The 26,500-nt window shown below is 40.3% G+C and overlaps 2 protein-coding genes across 3 annotated transcripts in view; one reads left to right on the plus strand and one right to left on the minus strand.

The window, feature by feature from the left end:
* The first annotated feature begins 297 nt into the window (after positions 1-297).
* On the plus strand, positions 298-9,489 carry C1QL3 (complement C1q like 3). Its single transcript, XM_086334198.1, has 2 exons — positions 298-1,016; positions 6,818-9,489. Exons 1-2 carry the CDS (start codon positions 429-431, stop codon positions 6,995-6,997), a joined length of 768 nt encoding a protein of 255 aa, XP_086190324.1. The 5' UTR covers positions 298-428; the 3' UTR covers positions 6,998-9,489.
* A 114-nt stretch (positions 9,490-9,603) lies between these two features.
* The window catches only part of PTER (phosphotriesterase related), a 76,702-nt gene continuing 59,805 nt past the window's right edge, over positions 9,604-26,500 (minus strand). For both annotated transcript variants that reach the window (XM_086334181.1, XM_086334182.1), the window contains 2 exons: positions 19,021-19,161; positions 9,604-10,438 (listed from right to left, as the gene is read on the minus strand). In XM_086334181.1, coding sequence (XP_086190307.1) covers positions 10,228-10,438; positions 19,021-19,161 — 352 coding nt within the window. In that variant the 3' untranslated portion in view covers positions 9,604-10,227. The remainder of the gene's footprint in view (positions 10,439-19,020; positions 19,162-26,500) is intronic.

Genomic DNA, 26,500 nt, shown 5'->3' on the forward strand with positions numbered 1-26,500 from the left:
AGTGTGAGCGGCCCGGGAGAGCGCGAGAGGCGGCGGCTGCTCTGCACTCAGGGCGGCCGCGCCGGCGCCCCGGCAGCCACAGGTGCGAGGGGCTCGCGGGAGGAGAGAGGGCGCCCTGCGCACCCCTCCCCCTGCCCCCACCCCCACCCGCACCCCCCAGCTCGGGACTTCAGCTCAAGTCACTTGGCGTCCGAGCTCCCTCCCCAGCCGCAGCCTCAGCTGGGGGGAGAGCCAGAGCCCGCGAGGAGCGGCCGGCGCGCGCCTGCCCAGGGGACTTGGGGTTCGCAGGGGGTTGTTTTCGGCTCTGAGGAGGTCCCCGCCCAACCTTCAAAATTTTGTCCAAAAGCAGACAAGAGGATCGCCCCGCGCTGAGCCGGCTGGTGGGCAGCAGGAGGCGCCTGATTGCAGCCGGGGCGCTGGGGGTGGTGATGGTGCTGCTGCTGGTGATCCTCATCCCGGTGCTGGTGAGCTCGGCCGGCACGTCGGCGCACTACGAGATGCTGGGCACCTGCCGCATGGTCTGCGACCCCTATGGGGGCACCAAGGCGCCCAGCACGGCCGCCACGCCCGACCGCGGCCTCATGCAGTCCCTGCCCACCTTCATCCAGGGCCCCAAAGGCGAGGCCGGCAGGCCGGGGAAGGCGGGCCCGCGGGGGCCCCCGGGTGAGCCCGGGCCGCCGGGCCCCGTGGGCCCCCCGGGCGAGAAGGGCGAGCCCGGCCGCCAAGGCCTGCCGGGCCCGCCGGGGGCGCCGGGCCTGAACGCGGCCGGGGCCATCAGCGCCGCCACCTACAGCACGGTGCCCAAGATTGCCTTCTACGCCGGCCTCAAGCGGCAGCACGAAGGCTACGAGGTGCTCAAGTTCGACGACGTGGTCACCAATCTCGGGAACCACTACGATCCCACCACGGGCAAGTTCACCTGCTCCATCCCGGGTATCTACTTCTTCACCTACCACGTTCTGATGCGAGGAGGGGATGGCACCAGCATGTGGGCTGATCTCTGCAAAAACAACCAGGTGAGAGCAGGCGGAGGGCGGGGAGGGCGCGCGGGAAGGTACAGGCGAGAGGGAGGAGACCCCGGAAATGGGGGGTGGGAGCCCGCGGAGGATGGGCTCGGCAGCTCCCGCTCCAGGGAGCTGCGAGCGAGGGGGAATGCTGTCCCCACCCTGGGGAGGCGGGGGTCGTACGCCAAAGAGCGCCCGGAGGCCTGGCGAGGGTGGCTCCCGAAGCCCGGGCACCTGCGTTCCTTGCGCGCGACCCTAAGAAGCGGGAAGCAGGATTCGGTCCCGGGACAATCCGTGCACCTCGGGCAGTCCCGGAGGAGAAAGCGACCCCTCGGCTGTGGGATGCTCACCAGGGTGGGGGTCACTGTCAGGTTTTGCCAGGAATTGGGAGGGCTGGGGGAGCCAGAAGTGGGCGTGCCAGCGTGACAAACCCGAGGGAGAAAGACCTGGGCCCAAGGAAAAAATAGAAGGGGTGCGGAGGAGTGAGTCCGAGCGGAGGTCGCACCCGGGGCCAAGGCAGGACCACATCGCCAGGCCCGGATAAACTCACAAGTAGTCAAATTCGAGATGCAAAACTCTGGTTTAGATATCAGCTGAAGAAGGGGGAGAGGCAACGAGTGCTGCTAACAAAAGGAAAAGTTGAGAATCCTGGATTTGTGCCATAAAACACGCTCCCAAACACAGAGCCCAAACTCCACTGGCTGGAGCCGGAGGACGCACAGGCGGGTGGTCAGGAAGCTGGTGGGCCCACCCAAACCCGGGGCGATGAGCCTCCCTGCCAGCGAGCCCCAGGGCGCCTTCGTGAGGATCTCTCCAACCCAACCTTTCCCTCACAAGCAGCGGTGGCCTTGGCTTGGACTGTGAAATAGCCTCAGGTTAGCCCTCGGCCAGACGACTTGCTCCCCTGAGCCAAGCCGTTGCGCGCTGCTCCAAGGGCCACCGGTCTGCGGTGTTAGGCTGGGGCCACTTTCTCGTTGCCTTGAGAAATTCGCGGTCATTGCAAAACCGTAGTGTGTCTGATCTCTTCGTCAGGGGAGGAAAATCATATTTGTATCTACCTCAAAGTATAATCAGACCCTCTGCACACGGTAAATCAGCCGCTGAGGGAGGCCTTGCAGCCTGCAGTCTGGGCTGAGTTCTTGGGTTTAACTTTGCTTCTCAAGTGGCACAGAGTACCCCCTCTACCCTGCTCCCCATGACCCTGCGAGGGCCAACTGTGATATAACAAGGATTCTCAGGCTTCAGGTCGCTTGTCCCTTGAATTGAGACCTTTCTAGCTATAACCCTGGTTTCTATTAAGCCACATTAAAGCAGAATTTATTCCAAACACACAATTCACAGTGTCAGAATTCTTCCAAAGTGAAACACAAATGCTCTAAATAAATAAGAGAAAGGGCGAAATATCCTGTCCGTTCTCTTTCCTATTACCCCTCACTTCTAAAAGAATTCAGAAGTAAATGGCTTAAGGGACCCTAAGGTCGGATAGAACAAAAAAGAGGAAAAATGGCCACCAGGAGGCACTGACAGGGTTGTTTATTATAGTTATTATGCATGAAAATAATATTAAGATAAATAAAAATTATTCACAGAGCAGTGGCTTCATTATAGGTAAATGGCTAAAAAGGGCATGACTCATTGTACCAAAATAGAGCTATTATGTCACCCTAACAAAATGATTTGTGAACAGCCCCTCAGGAGGCAGTGATGAGGCACCCATTTATTTACAATTTGGCTGCCTTCTGACTCAAAGATTAAGTCTAGCAAATACTGTCAGGCTGAAGAGATTGTTTTTAGAGGTATTAATTCAAATTAAAAAAAATGATTCAAGTTGTTTCAGCCAGAGTATAAAAACACACATCTTTAAGTCTCTGGGAATTGCAATTGCATGAAAAGCTGGGGAGCAGTACATTTAAATTAGTTTAAATGCTGACGCTGAGGCCAGATTTAGATTCCAGGAAAACCATGCCATATATGTGTTCCGTGTGCAGTTTGTATTTTTTAATAATTTCATTGTTTGGAGTGTAGAAGGCTTCTTTGTATCATCCTAGGATATGCATTATGTGAGGATCAGGGGAAAAAAAAAGGCAAAACAGCTGACCTGATAATGTATAATGCTTTTCATTGGCATTGTTAAGCTGCTGCTTCTATAAAAGGTGAGCAACAAGTTATTCAGAAAAACAAATACCGTAGCAAACAATATATTTTCGAGTTCAGCAAGGACTGTTTTGCAAAATGGTTATTACAATATTAGTGTTAAGAAATTCTATCTCCAGAATAGAACTATTTTGTAAAGTCTGGTCTGCAGGCATTACAAATGACAAATCTTACAAAATCTTTTTTTAATTAATATTAAAGAAAGAGTTGATCCTTGATTTTCAAATTTACTCTTGTCTGATCACTTCTTAGACAGCAGTTCCCTCTTCTGAGCTGACCTAATTTGTTTTCATAAAACAGAAACTCAAGAGATCCATGTCAGTGTAATGTTCTATGGATTAAATAGATTTGAGAAGCACAAAAAATTAAACTAAAAAAGCAGTTCACTCTAGGATAGAGGAATGCCTCTGGACCGTAACCATATGAGAACCATTTTATTTATGCTTTGTGTTTGAATGCAGAATCACAGATGGAAACATCAAAGGCCAGTAAATTAACCTGATACACCACTTAACCTTTTGTTTATGATTCCACAGAAGTACAATGAAAATGAAATTATGAGAGCATCAGTAGCGATTAATTAAATTAGCAAATGTTACCATAAATATTGTCTCTAATGATAAACCCTCACTAATAAGATAATGCTAAAGCAACATAACCTATTATATCCTCACAAACACAGAACTAAAAGGACTATCATTCTCATATTCCCCATGAAACCATCAACCTAAATTTAATCTTACCATGTGTTAAAAGCCCATGACAGTGCATATTAAAGGCAAAAGTTGGACTCAAATAGCTTTAACAGAGACAGGAATTTTTTTTTTTTAAGTTTGTATACTTTTAGCAGGAAACCTGAATAAAAAATATAGCTATTTGAATCCAGTCACTATAATACCACTATAATAAGCTCCTCTAATTTTCTGTAAAGAAAAAAAAATAATAAGCTACTGTAATAAAAAATAAAACTGGCTTAACATTAGAACTATAAAATAATTAAAGATCCATTTTTACTCTAAGAATTTATTAGTCATGGCACCAGTAAATATGAGATATATTGGAAATAATGGACAGTTTGTGGGCTGGTATTAATTTATTAGCAAGATTCATGAAATGTCAAATTAATTATCTTTTTAGGGGCTGTGAAACATGCACTAAAGATCAGCAGAATCTAAATAGTTAACTTATAAGATGAAAAGATATTAGAGTACATTTAGGTAGAAATGGGTATATGGGGCAAAGAAAAGAATGCATCAACCTCTCAGAGAAAATGCTGAAATCAGTATACATTTTGGAACCTGAAAATAGTCTCCAGGGTGGATACATTGCTTTCCTCAATAGTTTGATGGCTTAAAGGAAGAATTGTTGGAAGTTACTGGGCTGGATACTAGAGCTTGAAATTTCAAGTTCCATTATACCTTTATAGTATGATCAGGTGAGCAGGCACACAAAAATCAGGCAAAGTACACTAGAATATGGCACGTATTTAATTGGGAGAGTATTATGGTACAGTACAGGTTAAAATCTTAGAGAATCACTTTCATTAAAAAGCAATCACACTGGCTTTATCCAACAAAGGAAGTGAAAACTCTAAGGGTAACCTTCCAGTCTGTGGGATCACCCTAATGCATTTGCAGATTTTCATGGTAACACCTACTGAATAAAAATGGTAACATTTACATGGGTTTGTGGTTAGACCCCATAATGCAATAGAATAAAAATTGCATTATGTATGTGTTTAAGACTGTTATCTCTAAATCAACTGATTTTGATAATCCCAGTTCTCAAATGCCTTCCTGAAGAAAACAGTGTTAAAGCATAATACCTATAGAATTTCATACTAAATACCTAAAGCGCTAAATAAAAATGTGTGGCTGATTATTAGGTGAGAAACCTATTATAGGTTGATAATTCATATATTACTAATATGGCTAGCTATTATTTTGTATTTTAATTTTTCTCACTCATTAAAAATCTACACATTAAAAAAAAAAATCAAGTCCTAAGAATGCTGTCCTCCTTGTAGATTATTTTCTCCTGGGAATGTAATGACTAGATGAAATTAGTGAATCAAAGCATCCAACTCCTATAATCTAATGGATTAATTCCTAAGAAATATTATGACATTAAGTTGTATTTTTATTAATGGTCAAAACAGATCACTAAAGTGGTGTATACATTTGAATCAGTGCTTCTCAGCATAATAATATATTGCTTTCACTATAGTAGTGTCAATTAGCACAGTGTTAAATGATTCTAAATCTTTAAGCCCTTTTCTCCTTTTGCCATATGATATCCAGAAAGAAATGCTGAAAATACTACTTGAATTACAAGTTCAGCAGTGTCAAAGAGCCTTCTCCTTTTTTAACATTTCAGCATTACTGTGAGAACATACCACATGAAAATTTAATTTGAAAACCTATCATTTAAATTTTGAAAGAAAGGAATGGAAATGCTTGACTTATGTCTCATTTCTCTCATTTTGCCAAGTGATAAAATCCCACATATTGCACCCCAAGTCATGCATTATTACATAGTACAGGTTTACAAAACCACTAAATCACTCGCTGTGTTATTTGGGGAAATATCATTACAGTGGAATAGAAACAAGCCACAAAGTAGATGTTTTACTGAAATAAATCAAGTACAAGTCTGCCTATTGAAAAATTTTTTTCCAAGGTAGACTCAGAATACAACTAAATGAATGTGAAGCCTAATTGGAGTTGAGAATGTGACAGAATGTCCATATTACTTGATATGATGGGGAATTGGACTGTTTGCAAGTGTCTGTCAGCTCTCTAATGAGATCACAGGCTCAATATGAGTGGATTATAAGCAAAGCTCCATCCTCAGAGCAAACGACACATTTAGAATCACCTAAATATAAAAGGGTATTCCATGAGATCATTCAGAAATTCTAGAAATTTTAGAGACATCAAATCATGGGAGTGTTGTTCCTTCTATAAGTTTTAGATGTACTGAAATTAAATAGTTTAAGTGTACACAAGTAAGTGATAAAAAGGCACAAATAGAAGTAAGAGCTATGAAAACTTTTAAACCAATAATGTTTGATTCAGGTACAGGGGCTTTTCCTTGAATTAGATTTTGAAAGCCCCAAATCAAAAAGATTTCTTCTTTTTTTCTTTCTGTATAGTAGAGTTAGAAGAGTCAGATTTCTCTCAGTCTGTACATACCATGGATCTCAATTTTCTAATCATCAGAGGGACCAACTGAAGTTTGGTTTGAACTTCTGTACTCATAGGCAACTGGATAGAATACTGCTGCTTGGTTTAAATTAAAATGCAGAAAACAATGGCCATTTCAGGAAGTGATTGGGCATAGAGATACAAGGAATTAGAAAAGTCCTGATTTAGAAAGAGAAGAGATTGGCATGCATTGTTTACCACATATAGTTGAAAAAAAAAAAAGACTGCTACAATGACCGTCAGAAAAGTGCTATTTTCTGTTTTCCAACAACGTAGTTGAAACCGTTGCAAAGATATCCTCATAAAGCCCCAAGGCCAAGGTGGACTTGGCTGTGCTAAATTCAGGGCCCTGACGGCCAGTCTATTTATGGTGCTGTGTGAATGGCAAAAAAAAGAAAAGAAAAGAAAAGAAAATCTCTTTTGCAGATTCTAATTCTTGTCTGTTTCACACAGGTGCGCGCCAGCGCAATTGCCCAAGATGCGGATCAGAATTACGACTATGCGAGTAACAGTGTGGTTCTTCATCTGGAGCCAGGAGATGAAGTCTACATCAAGTTAGATGGCGGGAAAGCCCACGGAGGCAACAACAACAAATACAGCACATTTTCTGGATTTATTATCTATGCTGACTGATTGTGCAAAAACTAAGCTTCTTGCTCTGAGTTCAGACCTTGGATTCATGTGGCTAACGTCAGTGAACCGAGGACCCCGGGGGATGCCGGATGCGGGGCACCTCAGCTGTGTATATGATGTGGGGGATTCAAATGCTACCTGACTCACATCTGTGTACTCAGAACATGATGTAAAAAAAAATATATTAAAATCAAGATAAGCAGATGTGTGATCCACTACTGCCAAAGCAAATACTCCTTATTGTTAGTGTCCATGTGAATGAAGTCCTATATATAGATCACAAATTTTTATAGAAAAATCTAAGACACTGAATTATTTCTTCGATATATATGATACTTTGGTGTACTGTGATCTCGCTGCTTTTATCCATATGTCAGCTTTGGTTCCTGTGAGTTTATCTGCTAATTATGAAACTCGGGGTCCATTTACAGTGTAGGGAAGAATGACTTTTACCCTGCAGGAGAGGGTCTCATTGACACAATGCTGCTTTGTCCCCAAAGAAATCGTTTGCCTTGTATTCTTGTTAACTTTAGCTTAGACCTGGGAATGATTCAACTTCAAGCCTTAACCTGGAATTTTCTGGATTTGAGGGAATTCCCAAGCCTAGGGTCATTTTCCACATTTCCTTTGACTTAGGAATCTTCTTTTCTTTTTGGGTGATAGTCCTTAAAAATAGAGATTGAACTTGTATCATAGGATTACCCTCTGAGTGTGTAAACGTGTAATTATGTATGGTATTTAGAAAAATCCCGTGTCCGGTTTGTCAATAGAATGTGTTTAGGTTTACTTGGACAAGTCAGAGTAATTTATTCTTTGGTGTTAAATCAGACAGAGGCTTTTGCCTTCTTTGAAACAAAAGATTATTCATAACCCAATGCACATAGGTTTAATTTGCACTGCTGCATGCGTCATCGAGGAGACACTAAATAAGGCCTTCAGGTAGTTACAACAGGTCATGGCCTGAGGTTATTTCAAAACAAACCATTTCACATATAACCAATATGACAACAAAGTGTATATATTTTATACAAGTACCTGCTACATATATATATGTGTATGTATATATATATGTTAGATGAAATATAATATATATATATGGCTTCAGACCATAGGTACAGTGGCTGTATAGACCCAAAAATTTAATTTAAAAATATGTACATGTAGGCACAAACACAAACGTGCATAAATTACTTGACTTATTTTGGATTGAAATATATTTTAGAAGACAAAAATATATGAAGTAGCAAAATCATTCAGATGACTTCTAAGAGTGATCCAGAAAATTAAATTTTATCAGGTTAAAATGCCCCAGAAATCACATGTCTGTAAATTAAGCCTATGGCTTCTTTATTACCATATGCCAATCAATACTTTGACTACATTCTGTGACTGTTACTGTGAGGACTGCAGAGATAAAGTAGCTGTCCTTTGCAATGTTTATGAATCATACGCATTTGAATGATCAATTTTTTTCTTTTTTCTCAGGTGGCCTGAAGCTGACAGTAAGGTAGATTTTGAGAGTAGTGCAAATCCTTCCTCTCTGTTTAAAATACACTGCCAAAAGCCATCTCTTTATTCTAAGAAAAAGATATGAAATGCATGTTGATACACCCTAACTATCAGACTACTTCCACTATTACAGTGAAAAATCTGTTCCACTCTCAGTTGCCTTTGAAGACTCTTTGACAACTAGATTTCAAAAACAGAGACTGAAAAATCTGTCTCTTTTACTGGTGAAGGGCATTTGCATTTTTTCATTTAAAGGAATTAGTTTGTTCTCCTGGCTCCTTCCTCTTGGGTGCTTTCTGTTCTAATACACAGAAAGCTTGATCATCCTTGATCCACAGAAATATCTTTTATTTCACAAACCTCAACTTTCTGAATGAGTTACACCTGGTGTTCCTATCTGAAGGTGCTGTTTGCTTGGTTTAAATGCCTTGGTCTGAGTAACTCTCATGATTTACATGATTAGCAACACTTAGCCCCTTTATCAACACTAATGACTAATTCTATTTGGCCTTTCTAATATGTAAGATAAATTAGAAAGGAGTTGCAGTGGATTTTATTTCCATTTAACAATATGTACTTATCGAAGAGGAATTAGCAGTAAGGGTTTGGAGACTTTTCTTTTTTAGGTAGCAAATAGTATAATGAAGGATTCAACCAAAAGATTAGTTTATAAACAGCGGTATACATCAACTAAGAGTTTCAAAAAATGTTTTATTTACACTAAACATCAGGTCTGGGTACCTTTTAAAAATTTGGCTCTAGAATCAGACTGTCATTTCTAATAGATCTGACCTTTTCTTCAGATAAATAAGCATTATTTTCTGTTCAGGCCCAAGGAAAGACAAATGAAAGGTAAAGAAAATAAAGGGAATTATATATATAAGGCAAACATTTCTCTTTTTTTGCATTCTATATTATTAATTAATTAAATTGTGGCCTTTGTTATAAATGTAATGATTCATTAAACTATATTATGTAATATATTTTGACTTTTATGATTGAATTTTTATAATAGAATACTATGCTGTGTGTTCATATCCCCTTATATAAATTTTTCAAATCACAAGAAAATATAGGAAAACTGGATACCAGAAAGGCACAGGCAACAAAACTGATTTATTTTAAGTATATGAAGATAGGTGAACAGATATAATTAACCTTCCACAATATTTTTACTGTTGTGAATTGGTTATTGTATTACAGTATCCTTAAAATAAATGTCTCAAAATTTAGCTTCCTTTGCTGCAGAAGCTATTTTAAAGTGGGATATTATTCATTAAGCATTAATTAAAGAACAGCAGGATAATTAGTAGAATCATCAATATTACAAGAAACATTAGATTGCTCCAGACGGGGGTAATTTAACTAAAAACAGTTTAAATTTTCTCAAGGAGTGCTGCTGATGGATTAAGAAAACAAAACAAAAGGAAGCAAAACTCTACTCAGGGGATCTAAACTGTAAATCATCATTTGGAAATGGCTACTTTTGTATTTATTTTGTGAAGGAAAAACAATAGGGCTTAATTAGGCTCGGCAACTCCCTGAAGGTACAGATGGAATAGCCAGTTTCTGAGAAGGCAAAAGTCTCCTGCTTCTCATAAAAAGGAAATATCCTGTCATTAGTCCTCTGTGGATCTGATTAATATCTCACAGTGGGTTTGAAATCACTCTCTGTTCCCTGGCAAGCTTTACACTCAAGGTGTGAATTCGTAGCAACCATCCTATTTGAAAGTTAGCCATTGCTTGGGGTTCTCGATCAGTATCTTATCAAGGGCACCCTCAGTTATGCCCCTCAGCAGCATTTTGGGAACAATGTTGGTGAGGATATGGGAATAGCCGTGACCTCCATACTTCGTCAGCCGATTCTTCGTGTGTATGTCATGTGCCATCAGGATTCGATCCTCGTAACCCTCATCCACCAGAAGTCGCACCCTGTGCAAAAATGGCAATTCATTATATGGCACTGGTTTCACGTTTACGACATTCAGAATGCTTTAAACTTTTTCCTACTCATAAACCTATTGTGTGGTCGTAAAGATACCATCTTCCATTGCGAAGACACCCTTAATAAATATTGCGGTGATGCTAAAGATATTATCCTGTCGTACTAGGAAGAGGATTTTTATTCCATGCACACAGAAATTCCTAGCCTGTGATATTTACGATGATGCTTGGCAAGCCTGCATTAAAGATAGCTTCTAATCAGATGTGCCAGTTTGAATAAATGGCCACTTTAGCATTTCATTAAATAACTGTATCCTGAATTTGTATCCAGCTCTCCATTCTAAAATACCTCACTTAGTGAACCCATTCTTCAGATCTCAGTCTCTCTGTCTCTCCTATTTTTGTTTTCTAGCAAGTAAAATCAATGACTATTTGGGATCAAAATAGCAAAACGATAGGAATCTTCATACAAGTAAAATGTTCTGAAACTAAAATTGTTTGGTTTTAAAATGAAGGGCATGTGATGCAGTAGACGTCTTTAAAAATATTTATTTATTTTATTATTTATTTGGCTGCACTGGGTCTTAATTGTAGCATGTAGGATCTTTAGTTGTGGCACGGGGGATATCTAGTTTCCTGACCAGGGATCAAACCTGGGCCTCCTGCGTTGGGAGCACAGAGCCTTAGCCACTGGACCAGGGAAATCCTTTGGTTGTCATTTTTCTAAATTAATTTTATTGAAGTAGAGTTGATTTACAATTTGTGTTACAGTTTGTGTTCATTTCTGCTGTACAGCAAAATGACTCCATTATAAATATATGTTCTTTTTTGCATCCTTTTCTATGATGGTTTATCACAGGATATTGAGTGTTGTTCCCTGTGTTACACAGCAGACCTTGTTTATCCATCCTGTTTCTAGAAGTTTGCATATCTGCTAATCCCAAACTCCCGGTCCCCCCCGGCCCCCACTCCCCGCCCTTGGCAACCTTAAGTCTGTTCTCTATGTCTGGAGTCTGTTTCTGTTTTGTAACTATAGTTCATTCGTGTCATATTTTAGATCAATCGTCATTTTTAAAAGGTCAGTTTCAGTCCCTCTGCGTTAGTCCTTTTGAAGCTGATGGGTCTTTTGACTTAGTAGTAGTGTGGGAGCGTTGGATTAAATTGACCAATAAAAATTTACTCTGTCTTCCTTCTATGTCGGTGAGATTGCTATAAATAATGAACTGTTCCTTTAAATTTATAGTCAGTGAACTATAGAACAGCTTTCTGCCTATTGTCTAAACATCTAATCCTTTTTGCTTTGTTAAGTGCTGTAATCCGTAGTGTGAATCAGTCCCCTCGTGACAGCCACCATCTGTGGATGTCTGGATGCTGGGCAGTGTCTGCTGTGACTTCCATGGGTCTCTGAGGGCAGGACATGCAGCTTGGAGACCCTGGCTGTTCTCTGACCTTTTCTATATTATCTTGTTGGCCCCTAAATCCCCCAATGGATCTAGATAGATGGGCAGCACTTTCCTCCAAAGGCTAATTATTTGAAAGGTATCCTTTTTGCTTCAATAGTGCTTCTTGGCATTCTAGTGCATGAGTCATATGTAATAAATACTACAGTAAGCAAAGGGCTTCCCTGGTGGCTCAGTGGTAAAGAATCTGCCTGCTAGTACAGGAGATGGGGGTTTGATCCCTGGTCTCAGAAGATCCCCTGGAGAAGGAGATGGCAACCCACTTTAGTATTCTTGCTTGGAAAATCCCATGGCTCCATGCCAGAAGCCTGGCAGGCTAGAGTCCATTGGGTCTCAAGAGTCAGACATGACTTAACAACTAAACAATAACAATAGTAAGCAAAATGTGTTCAACACACTTGAACACAAAGCTTTGCCTTCTGAGAATGTGCATTTTATTTTATTCTTATGAATTTTTATTGGAGTATAGTAGCTTTACAATGCTGTGTTAGTTTCTGCTGTTCAGCAAAGTGAATCAGCCACATGTATACATATATCCCCTCTTTTCTGGATTTCCTTCCCATTGAGGTCACCACAGAGCTTTCAGTGTGGTTCCCTGAGCTATACTGTAGGTTCTCATTAGTTACCTATTCTATAAGAGAACATACATTTTAAAACAAATTACACTTAAAGGGATGCCAGAAAAGAGCCAACCTGGCTGTTTCGTCTAGAAATCTTCAGTCCTACCACATCTACCCCAAGTGTGTCCTAAAAATACTTGGAGGATTATCTGTGCCACCATCATTATTTACTTCTTTATTTTTTTATTGAAGGATAGTTGATGTACAATGCTATGTAAGTTACAGGCATACAGTACAGTGATTCACAAGTTTTAAAGGTTATACTCTGTGTATAGTTACTATAAAATATTGACTATATTCCCTACATTGTACAATATATCCTTGTAGCTTATTTTATAGTTAATATTTGTACCTCTTAATCCCCCACCTCTGTATTCTGTGTACCCTTACCTCCCCCTATATAGGGGGGGGTCTTTAAAATTTGTATAATGTCCAAAAGTTCTGATCTAAAGTTGCTTTTGGAACAACCTCTCTTTAAGGGAATTGTCTAAGACAGCTATATCATCATTTATGAAGGAAGAGAAATATTTCACAGATGCATGCATAATGCTGAAACTTAGGGTGACAAGCCCTGATCCACAATTAAAAAGGAATTTCCCATTACAGGAAATTTTAAGGTATACTTTCCCCCCTGTATTTTCTGAGTGTTTCTCAACATTTTTGTCTCTTTTCTTTGTCTGTGAAAAATGATATCTTATTACTACAGAGGCATATCATATAGATAAACAGATACCTGTAAGAGGCCTGAGTCATATCCTGGAACACAAAGTTACTAAATTTCGCAGTAGCAAGGAAAGATACTCATTTGAAAATGGGAACCGTTAGAACTCAGTAAGTCAAGAAACTGAAGACTAGTTATCTCATGAGAAAGAGAATGTTCTGGTTCTAGAAACATAATTTTATCTTGACTATCAAGAAAGCTGCCTGGTTGCTCCTAAAATAAGGGATCATCTCACATGCTGTGCCATTGTGTCGAACAGTAGTTAGAGGCTGCCAGAAGGAAGGAACCACTACAGATGAGAAGACAAAAAATCACAGTAATTATAGAAATACAAATGAGTTAGTGTTTTGCAAACAAATATTAGAGAGAGACTACAAAGTGTGAAAAGGCAGTGATATAATAAGATTTGAGAAATGGAGCAGAAGATTGAAAACAGGTGTTAGACACAGAATTTCTGGTGCTAAAAACCAGAGGTAGGCAGGAGCATGCTTCTCTGTTCACTGCAAAGCTTTACGATTCCTGAAGCTCGGAGAAGGACTGTTGATGAGTGATGAAAACCAAGCACCCGAGACCTGGGGACAGGGAATAAACCAGGGCGTACACAACCCCAAAGGTCATTTAACAATCACCATGAGCCGTACTGGAGTCCAGTGACTCAATGCATGACTTTTTAAAAAATTAATTTCTGGTGAAGTAGAATTGCTTTACAATGTATTAATTTCTACTGTACAGCAAAGCACATCAGCCATACCTGTACATTTATCCCCTCTTTTTTGGACTTCCTTCCCATTTAGGTCACCACAGAGCATTGGGTAGAGTTCCATGTGCTACACAGTAGGGTCCCATTATTTATCTATTTTATGCATAGTAGTGTATGTCCATCAATCCCAATCTCCCACTTCATGCCATCCTCCCTTCCTCTCTTGGAATTCATACATTTGTTCTCTACATCTGTGTGTCTATTTCTGCTTTACAAATGAGATTATCTATACCATTTTTCTGGATTTCACATGTATGCATTAATACATGATGTTTGTTTTTCTGACTTACTTCACTCTGTCTGACTTAAAATTTACAAAAGATTAAAGATATGTACATATACAGACACATAGATATACACAAACACAGATGTGTATATATACATAAAATTTTTATGTCGTTCCATACATCTAGAATGTTTACATTTGGCACAATGAAAGCTCATATCTCCATCGGTCTCCCTCTATGGATCCCCTCTTTTACTGAAAGTCTAGGAGCCTTATGCAAAGCATAGGGATAGAAAAGATACACCTCACTGCCACAAGGGGGCTTAGAGAAAGGAAGCGAACCCTGGGAGCAAGCTTCCTATTTCCAAGATGAATTGTAATATATGTGTTTAGGGCATTCATGAGGAAGTCATGATTTTGTGATCATGAAAGATGAGAAAGATCTACCGCACAGGCTTATCTTAAATTCCAGAGAATATTCACCTCTGAGTATGGTTCAAGCTAGTACGGTTTGCCAATACTGAATAGTACTTCTGGGCAAGTAAATTTAAATTATAAAACAAACAAACAATAAATCTGTTAATCAAAGAATTGGTTTGAGTAGTTGAAAAAAAAAAAGACCTAGTAATACTAGTCAGGGCATTCAAGGCAGTTTAAAGATGTAGAGTGAGTGTCTCATGTTTTTGTAACTACTGTGACATTGCTCAACTATCTTTCTCTAATAATATTAAACTGGAAGGTATTTTAATTAATGAGCTCATCAAGGAGGTATGTCAGTTCACAGCACAGCAGAAGACACACATGTAAAGATCGACTGCCCAGGGGAAAGACCCTAAAGCTGCTGGACCTCCCCCGTACCCCAGTGTATGTGTACATATGGTCATAGTAGTTCATGTGCTGCTCAAGCCTCACATTTTCTGACATCACTTCTTTTTTTTTTTTTTTTCTCTAATTTTATTTTATTTTTAAACTTTACATAATTGTATTAGTTTTGCCAAATATCAAAATGAATCCACCACAGGTATACATGTGTTCCCCATCCTGAACCCTCCTCCCTCCTCCCTCCCCATACCATCCCTCTGGGCCGTCCCAGTGCACCAGCCCCAAGCATCCAGCATCATGCATCGAACCTGGACTGGCAACTCGTTTCCTACATGATATTTTACATGTTTCATTGCCATTCTCCCAAATCTTCCCACCCTCTCCCTCTCCCACAGAGTCCATAAGCCTGTTCTATACATCAGTGTCTCTTTTGCTGTCTCGTACACTGGGTTATTGTTACCATCTTTCTAAATTCCATATATATGCGTTAGTATACTGTATTTATGTTTTTCCTTCTGGCTTACTTCACTCTGTATAATAGGCTCCAGTTTCATCCACCTCATTAGAACTGATTCAAATGTATTCTTTTTAATGGCTGAGTAATACTCCATTGTGTATATGTACCACAGCTTTCTTATCCATTCATCTGCTGATGGACATCTAGGTTGCTTCCATGTCCTGGCTATTATAAACAGTGCTGTGATGAACATTGGGGTACACGTGTCTCTTTCCCTTCTGGTTTCCTCAGTGTGTATGCCCAGCAGTGGGATTGCTGGATCATAAGGCAGTTCTATTCCCAGTTTTTTAAGGAATCTCCACACTGTTCTCCATAGTGGCTGTACTAGTTTGCATTCCCACCAACAATGTAAGAGGGTTCCCTTTTCTCCACACCCTCTCCAGCATTTATTATTTGTAGACTTTTGGATCGCAGCCATTCTGACTGGTGTGAAATGGTACCTCATAGTGGTTTTGATTTGCATTTCTCTGATAATGAGTGACATCACTTCTTTACTCCAATTTGGCTTACTCCCATTCCAACGAGTTTTCTTCACTCAAAACTTTTTTCTGCTTTTGTCATCATGGAGAACTACTTCTCTGCTCAACCTTCTGTTTTCCACCCTGAGCACGAGTTGCATCTTTCTACTTTTTTGCTCACCCTCTTCCATGTTCTGTATTCACTCACTTCATTAAAGCATCCAGGGATTTACCCCTGCTATGTTACTGCTAGATATCTCTCCATCTCTCTCTTGTATACTTTCTTCCCTCCAGCTTGGACCTCATGACCCTCATCTCAACCCTGCCCTTGTCCCCTTTGGATATCAAGCACATGCTTCAGACAGAATCCCAGCCTTCTCTCTGTTTACATCTATTACTTCTACTCACAAAACATTTTTTTAGGAAAATAACCACCAAATTATGCAGCTTGGTGCTCATAGACAGTCATGCAGTAATGATCTCTGGCCTCCACTGGGTCTTCCATACAACATGTCCTGAGCCAGTATCTCTCTCAGTCACTCCCCATCCACTCCCAGCCTTCATCCTCCTATACAGGGTCCTGCCCTGAATCTATTCCTTCCTTCACAGGAGACGACCATGACTCTTTCACAGGCGCTTTTGAGATCAAATGGGACCATCTGTCCTCAGTGTTCTGTCCCTTTCACCAAGACATTGATCTGCACTCACTCCATTACCTGCCTCACCTCCTCTCATTTCTACGGAAATAGCATACCTCCTTTTCTAAAAATACTGGTTTATTTTTAATTGAAGGATAATTGCTTTACAATGTTGTGTTGGTTTCTGCCATACATCAACATGAATCAGCCTGTGGCTGATTTAACCAACCTTCTATTTGCTGCCCAAATTCCATCTCTTTGTCTCCTCAGGAGTCTTGCTCTATATCTCTTATCTGTCCAGATTTTTTTAAGTCAACACTGACTGATCACTTCCATAGTATACCCCAGGTGAAGGTGAAGTCGCTCAGTTGTCTCCGACTCTTTGCAACCCTACCGACTGTAGCCTACCAGGCTCTTCCATCCATGGGATTTTCCAGGCAAAAGTACTGGAGTGGGTTGCCATTTCCTTCTCCAGAGGATCTTCCCGACCCAGGGATCGAACCCAGGTCTCCCACATTGTAGGCAGATGCTTTACCGTCTGAGCCAGACCCTCAGCTAAAAACTGCATGCTTTGTTTCATATAAATTCTATAACAACCCGATAGAATAAGCACCAAGTCTCTGGATTCATTCTCTCGGTCTCCTAACAAACCCTTTCTTTGCCCTATCTGGTCTTTTTTTTTTTTTTTTTCCATATTTATCTACTTATCTATTTGACTGTGCTGGGTCTTAGTTGTCGCATGCAAATTCTTAGTTGCAACATGTGGATCTAGTTCTCCGACCAGGAATTGAACTGGGCCCCTTGCATTGACAGCATGCAGTCTTAGACACTGGACCACTAGGGAATCCCCTGTCTGGTCTTCTAGCTCTAGCTCTACAACCCTGCTTCACCTTACTACCAAGTTTCTTGAAAGAGTAGCCTCCATATTCTCTGTCCTCTTGCTCACCTTCTAGTCTTTCCTCAAGCCTTTTCTGCCAAGGCTGCACTTACTGACTGTGAAATGGAATTTCCTGATGGTGAAATCCAATGGATACTTTTCCCTCTTTATCTCTCTTGGTATCTGCCACTTAGTACAAGGGTTCAAGTCCTTCTGCTTTAAGTATCCTTCTCCACCAACTTCCATAACAATGCTGACTTCCCTGATATTTCCCTGATATTCTTAATGCTTTGAATATTTCTCAACCTGTCCTTGAGGGACTGTTTCTGAGTTCATCCCTTAAATGTGGGTGGTCACCAGGGTTCTATCCTCATTTGCTTCTTGGAATGATCTCATTCATTCCCACGCTACTGACTGTCACATGCAAACCAACAGTGTCTAGCTGCATGTCCAAGTCTCTGTCCTGAGCTTCACACCCTTTTCCCATGGCCTCATGGAGTAGCAACCCTATATTCCCAAACTAAAGTCATCCTGCCGATCCCAAATCTATTTCACCTCCCAGGTTCCCTAACTTGGTGCATTCATTCTTCATATCACCAGGTAACCAAGGCAAACCAGGTAACCATCTAGTCTTGACTCTCAAAAATTTCCACTTGAGTGCAGAGAATGACTTGTATAATTATTTGTTTTCCCTCACAAATATTGAACAATTTTGAGAGGTTGGACTTTGTATAATGTTTGACCTTACAGCCTTTCAGTTGCAATTACCTCTTTAGTGAATTTTTTTTTTGGATTTGTAGAAGGTTTTATGTAGTCTGAAAGCAGGTTTTTTCCATAACCAATTAGGTCCCCACATTTAATGAAAAGCATGTTTCATCTCTAATAAATACCTGAACAGACTTGGCTCATTGTCACAAACAAATTCCATCAACTCTTAATCGAGTATCCTGGCTCTGTAGGAATTTTATTATTTATTTATTTATTTATTTTTAAATTTAAATTTATTTATTTTAATTGGAGGCTAATTACTTTACATTATTGTGTTGGTTTTGCCATATGGTGAATATTTTTAATAAACATTTCAAAAATTCATTGCAGGAGGTTAGGACTTTAGTGTAATCAACCTGAGAAAGAAACAGCTTACTTCATTAGGAATAAAAACAGGGAAATGTCTTTTGTTCTTTTACTGTCAGAGCAGAGATTGAGTATTATCTGTGTTTCTTATCAGCTGCCCATCTGCACTGAACTTCTAAGGCTCTGCTAAGCTTTTACCTACTTAGCTTGACTCATTTTCTCCTTGAAATAATATATAGAGATTTGCCTTCCTGAAACAGCATTGATATATTTTCCCTTGCAAGTCTCTGGTTCCGCCTGCTTATTGTTTCCTGAATCTTTACTAATTCCTACCCAGATATGAAAGTCCAGAAGAAATGGTAAAAGGAAATGCTGTGAGAGATTTCATCATATTTACCTTTTAATTCTTTTATTATCATTGGGCATGTCAATATCTGGGTTGAACTGATAATGAAAAAGTTCAGTACCAAAGAGATCATATTCCAAGTAACAGCCAAACTGAGCAAACTCCAGTAGTTCCTTCTTATCCAGGATAGTCCTAGAGACAAGAAGACAGACATATTGTTACTATCAAGACCATGTTTTCCACACATACAGATTAAAAGTGTTAAGCACACTATGTACTGGAATATAGTCGAAATCAAGTAAAAGAACTTTGGAGTTGGCTTTTAGGATGTAACTATAAAATATTAAGTTCAATTGTTACTAGAAATTAGGAAAAGTGAAGGAAAAGTGCTAGTTGCTCAGTTGTGTTCAACCCTTTGCGACCCAATGGAATGTGACCACCAGGCTCCTCTGTCGATGAAATTCTCCAGGCAAGAATACTGGAGTGGGTTGCCATTCCCTTCTCCAGGGGATCTTCCTAACCCAGGGATTGAATATGGGTCTCCTGCATTGCAGGCAGTTTTGTTTTTTTTTTTCCCCCACTGTCTGAGCCACCAGGAAAGCCCAGAAATTAGGGAACATTCTCATCCAAAAGGGAGTTTTCTCATCTCAAGGACTTCAAAACTATAGACATTTTAATTATGCTGCCATCTCAAAAACAATGTTGTAATTCTTTTCCAAAATTGTCTTCAGGGTAGGCTCTATATTCTTTTGAAAATCCTTAGTGGGACTGATATGAACTATACTACTACTACTACTACTAAGTTGCTTCAGTCGTGTCCGACTCTGTGCAACCCCATGGACTGCAGCCTACCAGGCTTCTCCATCCATGGGATTCTCCAGGCAAGAACACTGGAGTGGGTTGCCATTTCCTTCTCCAGTGCATGAACGTAGAAAGTGAAAGTCAAGTCACTCAGTCGTGTCCGACTCTTATCGACCCCATGGACTGCAGCCCACCAGGCTCCTCCGTCCATGGGATTTTCGAGGCAGGAGTACTGGAGTGGGGTGCCATTGCCTTCTCCCGATATGAACTATGGAAACTATCAAGAAGGAAATTAGCCCAGGACTGGAGAATTAGGTGAATAATACTGATCTGGATAAAACATGAAGCCAAGGTAAGGCAACAGGGTGATTTTCTTGTGACAATCATAAAGTCGTTCTAAAATTAATCCCAAAGCCTACGTGAATATCAGTGCAATTTTTTAAAAGGGGAAATGCTCCTATAGATATTTATGTTCTGGTGTGTTTATTTTTTAAATAGAATTTATTATTTTATGCTAATTTTATGGGTATCTTCTCACTTCAGTAGAGATCATAGCAAAAATATCACTCTTTGTAAGACTATGTAAATGAATGGAAAAGGAGAAAAATATAGGATAAGTGCAGGCTTCAGACAGAAAAGTCAAGTCTGGAACAAGAGTAGATTATCTCAAGAAATTTAAACTCTAACAGATAAAAAGGATACATAAAGTTAACCCCTGGAATGCGACAGTAGGAAGTCAAGGGATACCTGGAGTAATAGGCAAATTTGGCCTTGGAGTACAAAATTAAGCAGGGCAAAGGCTAATAGAGTTTTGTCAAGAGAATGCACTGGTCATAGCAAACACCCTCTTCCAACAATACAAATGAAGACTCTACACATGGACATCACCAGATGGTCAACACTGAAATAAGATTGATTATATTCTTTGCAGTCAAAGATGGAGAAGCTCTATACAGTCAGCAAGAACAAGACCGGGAGCTGACTGTGGTTCAGATCATGAACTACTTATTGCCAAATTCAGACTTAAATTGAAGAAAGTAGGGAAAACCACTAGACCATTCAGGTATGACCTAAATCAAATCCCTTATGATTATACAGTGGAAGTGACAAACAGATCCAAGAGATTAGATCTGATAGAGTGCCTGAAGAACTGTGGACAGAAAACTTCATGACATTGCATAGGAGGCAGTGATCAAGATGATCCCCAAGAAAAAGAAATGCAAAAAGGTAAAGTGGTTGTCTGAGGAGGCCTTACAAATAGCTGAGAAAAGAAGAGAAGCTAAAGGCAAAGGAGAAAAGGAAAGATATAGCCATCTGAACGCAGAATTCCAAAGAATAGCAAGGAGAGAAAAGAGTGCCTTCCTCAGTGATCAGTGCAAAGAAATAGAGGAAGACAATAGGATGGGAAAAACTAGAGATCTCTTCAAGAAAATTAGAGATGCCAAGGGAACATTTCATGCAAAGATGGGCACAACAAAGGACAGAAATGGTATGGACCTAACAGAAGCAGAAGATATTAAGAAGAGGTGGCAAGAATACACAGAAGAACTGTACAAAAAAAATCTTTATGACCCGGATAGCCATGAAGGTGTGATCACTCACCTAGAGCCAGATATCCTGGAATGCAGAGTCAGGTGGGCCTTAGGAAGCATCACTACGAACAAAGCTAGTAGAGGTGACAGAATGCCAGTTGAGCTCTCTCAAATCCTAGATGATGCTGTGAAAGTGCTGCACTCAATATGCCAGCAAATTTGGAAAACTCAGCGGTGGCCACAGGACTGGAAAAGGTCAGTTTTCATTCCAGTCCCAAAGAAAGGCAATGCCAAAGAGTGTTCAAACTACTGCACAATTGCACTCATCTTACATGCTAGCAAAGTAATGCTCAAAATTCTCCAAGCTAGGCTTCAACAGTATGTGAACCATGAACTTTCATATGTTCAAGATGGATTTAGAAAAGGCAGAGGAACCAGAGATCAAATTGCCAACATCCTTTTGATCATCAAAAAAGCAAGAGAGTTACAGACTCTGCTTTACTGACTATGTCAAAACCTTTGACTCTGTGGATCACAACAGACTGTGGAAAATTCTTCAAGAGATGGGGATACCAGACCACCTGACCTGCCTCCTGAGAAATCTGTATGAAGGTCAAGAAGCAACAGTTAGAACTGGACGTGGAACAACAGACTGGTTTCAAATTGGGAAAGGAGTACGTCAAGGCTGCATATTATCACTCTGCTTATTTAACTTCTATGCAGAGTACATCATGCAAAAAGCCAGGCTGGATGAAGCACAAGCTGGAGTCAAGATTGCCAGGAGAAATATCAACCTCAGATATGCAGATGTCACCACGCTTATGGCAGAAAGCAAAGAAGAACTAAAGAGCCTCTTGATGAAAGTACAAGAAGAGAGTGAAAAAGTTGGCTTAAAATTCAACATTCAGAAAACTAAGATCATGGCATCTGGTCCCATCACTTCATGGCAAATTGATGGGGAAACGATGGAAACAGTGACAGACTTTATCTTTTTGGGCTCCAAAATCACTGCAGATGGTGACTGCACCCATGAAATTAAAAGATGCTTGCTCCTTGGAAGAAAAGCTATGACCAGACTCAACAGCATATTAAAAAGCAGAGACATTACTTTTCTGACAAAGGTCCATCTAATGAAAGCTATGGTTTTTCCTGTGGTCATGTATGGATGTGAGAGTTGGACCGTAAAAAAAGCTGAGCACTGAAGAATTGATGCTTTTGAATTGTGGTGTTGGAGAAGACTCTTGAGAATCCCTTGGACAGTAAGGAGATCCAAACAGTCCATCCTAAAGGAAATCAGTCCTGAATATTCATTGGAAGGACTGATGCTGAAGCTGAAACTGCAGTACTTTGGCCACCTGATGCAAAGAACTGACTCATTGGAAAAGACCCTGATGCTGGGAAAGATTGAAGGTGGGAGGAGAAGGGGACGACAAAGGTTGAAATGGTTGGATGGCATCACTGACTCAATGGACATGGGTTTGAGTAAGCTCCGGGAATTGGTGATGGACAGGGAAGCCTGGGGTGCTGCAGTCCATAGGGTTGTAAAGAGTTGGACACAAGTGAGTGACTGAACTGAGCTGAAAGTTAATCCCTAAAGTATCACTGTAGAGATTCAAAAACAGAAAGAAAGAAAAGAGAAAAAGGAGGAGAGAAAAGAAGGAAGGAAAGAAGGGAGGGAGGGAAGAAGGATGAAGAAAGGAAGGATCCTACCAGGAGACCATATGGAAAAAAATAAGAAGGGAAAATAAGCCTCGTTAAACATTGCGTGAAGGGAGTTAAGAGAAAAGAAGAGATTGTTCAGGATCCAAAGCTGGCCTGGAGACGTGGAACATCAGATAATCATTGTCTTATTAGACTTTTTTCCATTATGATATTCTATTATTTTGGCAACATCAGGATGCCAGGATTAAAGCACTATTATATGTCTATAAATCTGCTTCTAAGAGGTCAGAAGTATTTTCAGAGCCTCTCTTCCAAACCCTAGGAGGACCAGTTAAGCCTCTGTGTCCATGAGTGAGAGGATTCTGCTGTCCCGGGCTACTTCCTGGTAGCTGGCTCTTGACTCTGATTCTGAGCAATCATACTGTAGCTGGTTCCTTTTTATTCTCTCCACCAATTTAGCATAACTTCTAGTTCGTGATGTTGTTTTAGGCAGGGAGGCTAAAAAAACTCTTTCCTTTATACTATAAAATGCACATTAGCTCGGTGCCACCTTCTATTAATACTACTCCTTTTCTTTCTTCTTACCATGGAGACCATTTTTGCTTCCAAAATTACTCGGCTAAAAGAATATGTGTTTTTCTATAGTAAACATATTCTGTTTTCCCCAAAGAATCGTGCTTAAAAATGAAATATACACAATTAACATAAGGGGGAAGAGATAAGTTTAGTATTTTTTTTCCTTTTGAGGCAGTTCATTTGGTTTGTTAACTACCAATTGTTAATTACCAATATGGGCAAAATACCAGGGTGGGTGAGGGTGGGGAGTCAAGAAAAGCAATGGAGTTGCCCATAACAGGTTGGATCAGACTCTTATTTCCGGTTGCAATGTCTTTTTGCTTCTTTAGGCCTAAATTCCTTGAGACTCAGTTTTATAAGTATTTAAGTGATATAGTGAGTCTATATCCATGGTAAATGAAAAACTATAAGAAAATCTTTCAGTCTTAGTTCCAACTGAAAAATAAATTTGCTTATCATCATCATAGCCAACAAGTGTAAGAACTTACTATGCTTCTGGCATTGTGCTATGTGCTTTTTATTTATTATCTCACTTAATATTCTCTATAATCCCATCTGGTCTCAGGTCTTTAGATGAGGAAACTGGGGCATAGAGATTAGATATGCAAGGTGATGTGCTGGAATGTAAATTCATTTCGAGGCTAGAATCTACTTCCTTAATCATCCTACTGTGTGACATCTCCTATGGCTAAATAGTTTATCCTCAAAGGACATTTTCCCAGAATTGCATTGCCTTTGTATGTGCATCATGTTTTTTAATTTTTATTTTAAAATGTAATTCCCTCCCCACTGTACCTTCAAACTGCACTTGAAAAATGAGAAATTTACTCCCCAAATAAGAAAGGATTATTTTGTGGAGGTCTTCAATCACTGCATGTAACAGACAGGATTTGACCATTATGTCATTCTGGATATTTCCGGTGATATGGTCAGAGAAGGAGAAAAAGCTCTATTAATCGTGACTGTTGCTTAGAACCTGAGGTTTCTCTAAGCCTCTCACAAATATTAAGGGTCACATATTAAGGGTCTTCTGCGCTGAGGTCCTTTCTTCCAAAGTTCAGACTTGAATGTCTAATTGCCTGTTTGCCATCTCTACTTGGATGTCTAATAGACAACTAAAGTTTAACATGCCTTGAACTAAACCCCTCATGTCCCACCCCAAACCAGTTGCTGCAGCACCCTCCCCTGTCTAAGTTGATAGCAACTGCATCCATCCACTGCTCAGACCAACAACCTTGGGGTTTTCTCCTCTTTCTTCCTGTAAAACCCTCTACATCTAGCCCATCAAATAGACTTATGGCTTGACTTTCAAAATATGACCAGAATCCAGATACGTCACAACCTTCCCTGCTGCCCGCCTGGTCCAAAAGTCCATCACCTTTTGCAGGATCCTTGTAATAGATGCTCAAACACTCTCCTTGTTTCTCTTCCTTTGCTCTGTTACTGTCTATTCAATTACAACCACCAAAGTCTGTCTTCACAACTAAGTCAAATCAGGTCTCTCCTGCTCACAACCCACCAACAGCTCCTCATTTTCCTCAAGAAAGAGCCAAGGCCTTACAGTGGCCCATGAAACCCTGTGTGATCCTCCTGTATATGGTCTTCCAAAAGCTTTATCTCAGGGAGGGATGGGGAATGCAGGCATCCAGACCTCCAGCATCAGTTACATATAAATCCTGCCTGGATTGTAAACGTCATCTGAAATATGGCGTGGTAAGTTTCTAGAGGAAGATGAACATGTTCAGTAAGATTCATCTACACGTGTAAGTGTCAAATGTAATCCCTGGGAATTAGAAAGGAGTACGACTTGAGGGAAATGGTCCTTCTGTAAAACACTGTTAAAAATTTCACAGTAATGTATAGGGGAGAAGACTTCAGAAAAGAATCAATTAGGCTCGTGTTTTAGACATTGGGTAAATGAAGTTAAAAAAGGAGACAGACAAATTTGCTGTCATTAAAAAGCCAGGAGATATATATACACACACACACACACATATGTCTCTAGTTTAGTCTAGTCGCTAAGTTGCGTCCGACTCTTTTGCAAACCCTGGACTGTAGCCCACCAGATTCTTCTGTCTATGGGATTTCCCGGGCAAGAATACTGGAGTGGGTTGCCATTTCCTCCTCCAGGGGATCTTCCCGACCTAGGGATCTAACCTGAGTCTTTTTTGCCACTGAGCCACCAGAGAAGCCTTGGACACACATATACATGCATATATTGAGTTGGCCAAAAAGTTCGTTCCATAAAATGTTATGGAAAAAATCAAACAAAGTTTTTGGCCAACCCAATATTATTATTAGTGACATTTGGTGATGTGAAACAGCCTAGATAACTGAACATTAGTGTGAAGGCAACTAAGAAATGAGTTGACTTAAATTCTCCCTATTAAAGAAGGGAACACAGTATAAAATCTATGGGAAAAAATAGTGTCAGTGGTCATACATACTTTTCATAAGAGAGCCCTGCAAAAAAAAAAAAAAAAGAGTTTGGGATTAGATATTAATGAGGTGGTAGGATGGAGAAGCAGGTGAAGCAAGAAAATAAAACAATAATCCTCAGGCATTTCAGATGGCCCCATATCATTTAATTCTTACAAAAACTACACAAGAAAAGTATGAGCGTCCCATTTTATTTTTATTCTTTTTTGGCTTACACAATAGACATATATTGTTTTTTATAGTTTGGAGGCTAGAAATCCAAGATCAGGGTATCAGCATGGTCAGGTCTGGTGAGAGCTATCTTTCTGGCTTGCAGGCAGCCACATTCTCACAAGTTTTCTGGTGTCTCTTCTTAGAAGAGCATTAATCCCATCATGAGGGCCCCACCCTCAGTGATTGTCCTCATTTTATAGATGAAGAAACTAAGTCTCAGAGAAGTTTGGGAGTCCTTAACTTCTGGAATGAACAGCTGGTGAATAAGAGCAGTTTGTATTTGTCTTCAGATGTCCCGGTCTTACACC

The sequence above is a fragment of the Bos grunniens genome, chromosome 13, assembly GCF_055505025.1.
Source record: "Bos grunniens cultivar Pamir isolate PY7600 chromosome 13, Bosgru_T2T1.0, whole genome shotgun sequence".
In the NCBI taxonomy this organism is placed as follows: domain Eukaryota; kingdom Metazoa; phylum Chordata; class Mammalia; order Artiodactyla; family Bovidae; genus Bos; species Bos grunniens.

Coding starts and splice junctions, on each gene's coding strand:
- C1QL3 (XM_086334198.1), top strand. CDS start 429: ATGGTGCTGCTGCTGGTGATCCTCATCCCGGTGCTGGTGAGCTCGGCC. Junction 1,017..6,817: donor ATCTCTGCAAAAACAACCAG/GTGAGAGCAGGC, acceptor TGTTTCACACAG/GTGCGCGCCAGCGCAATTGC.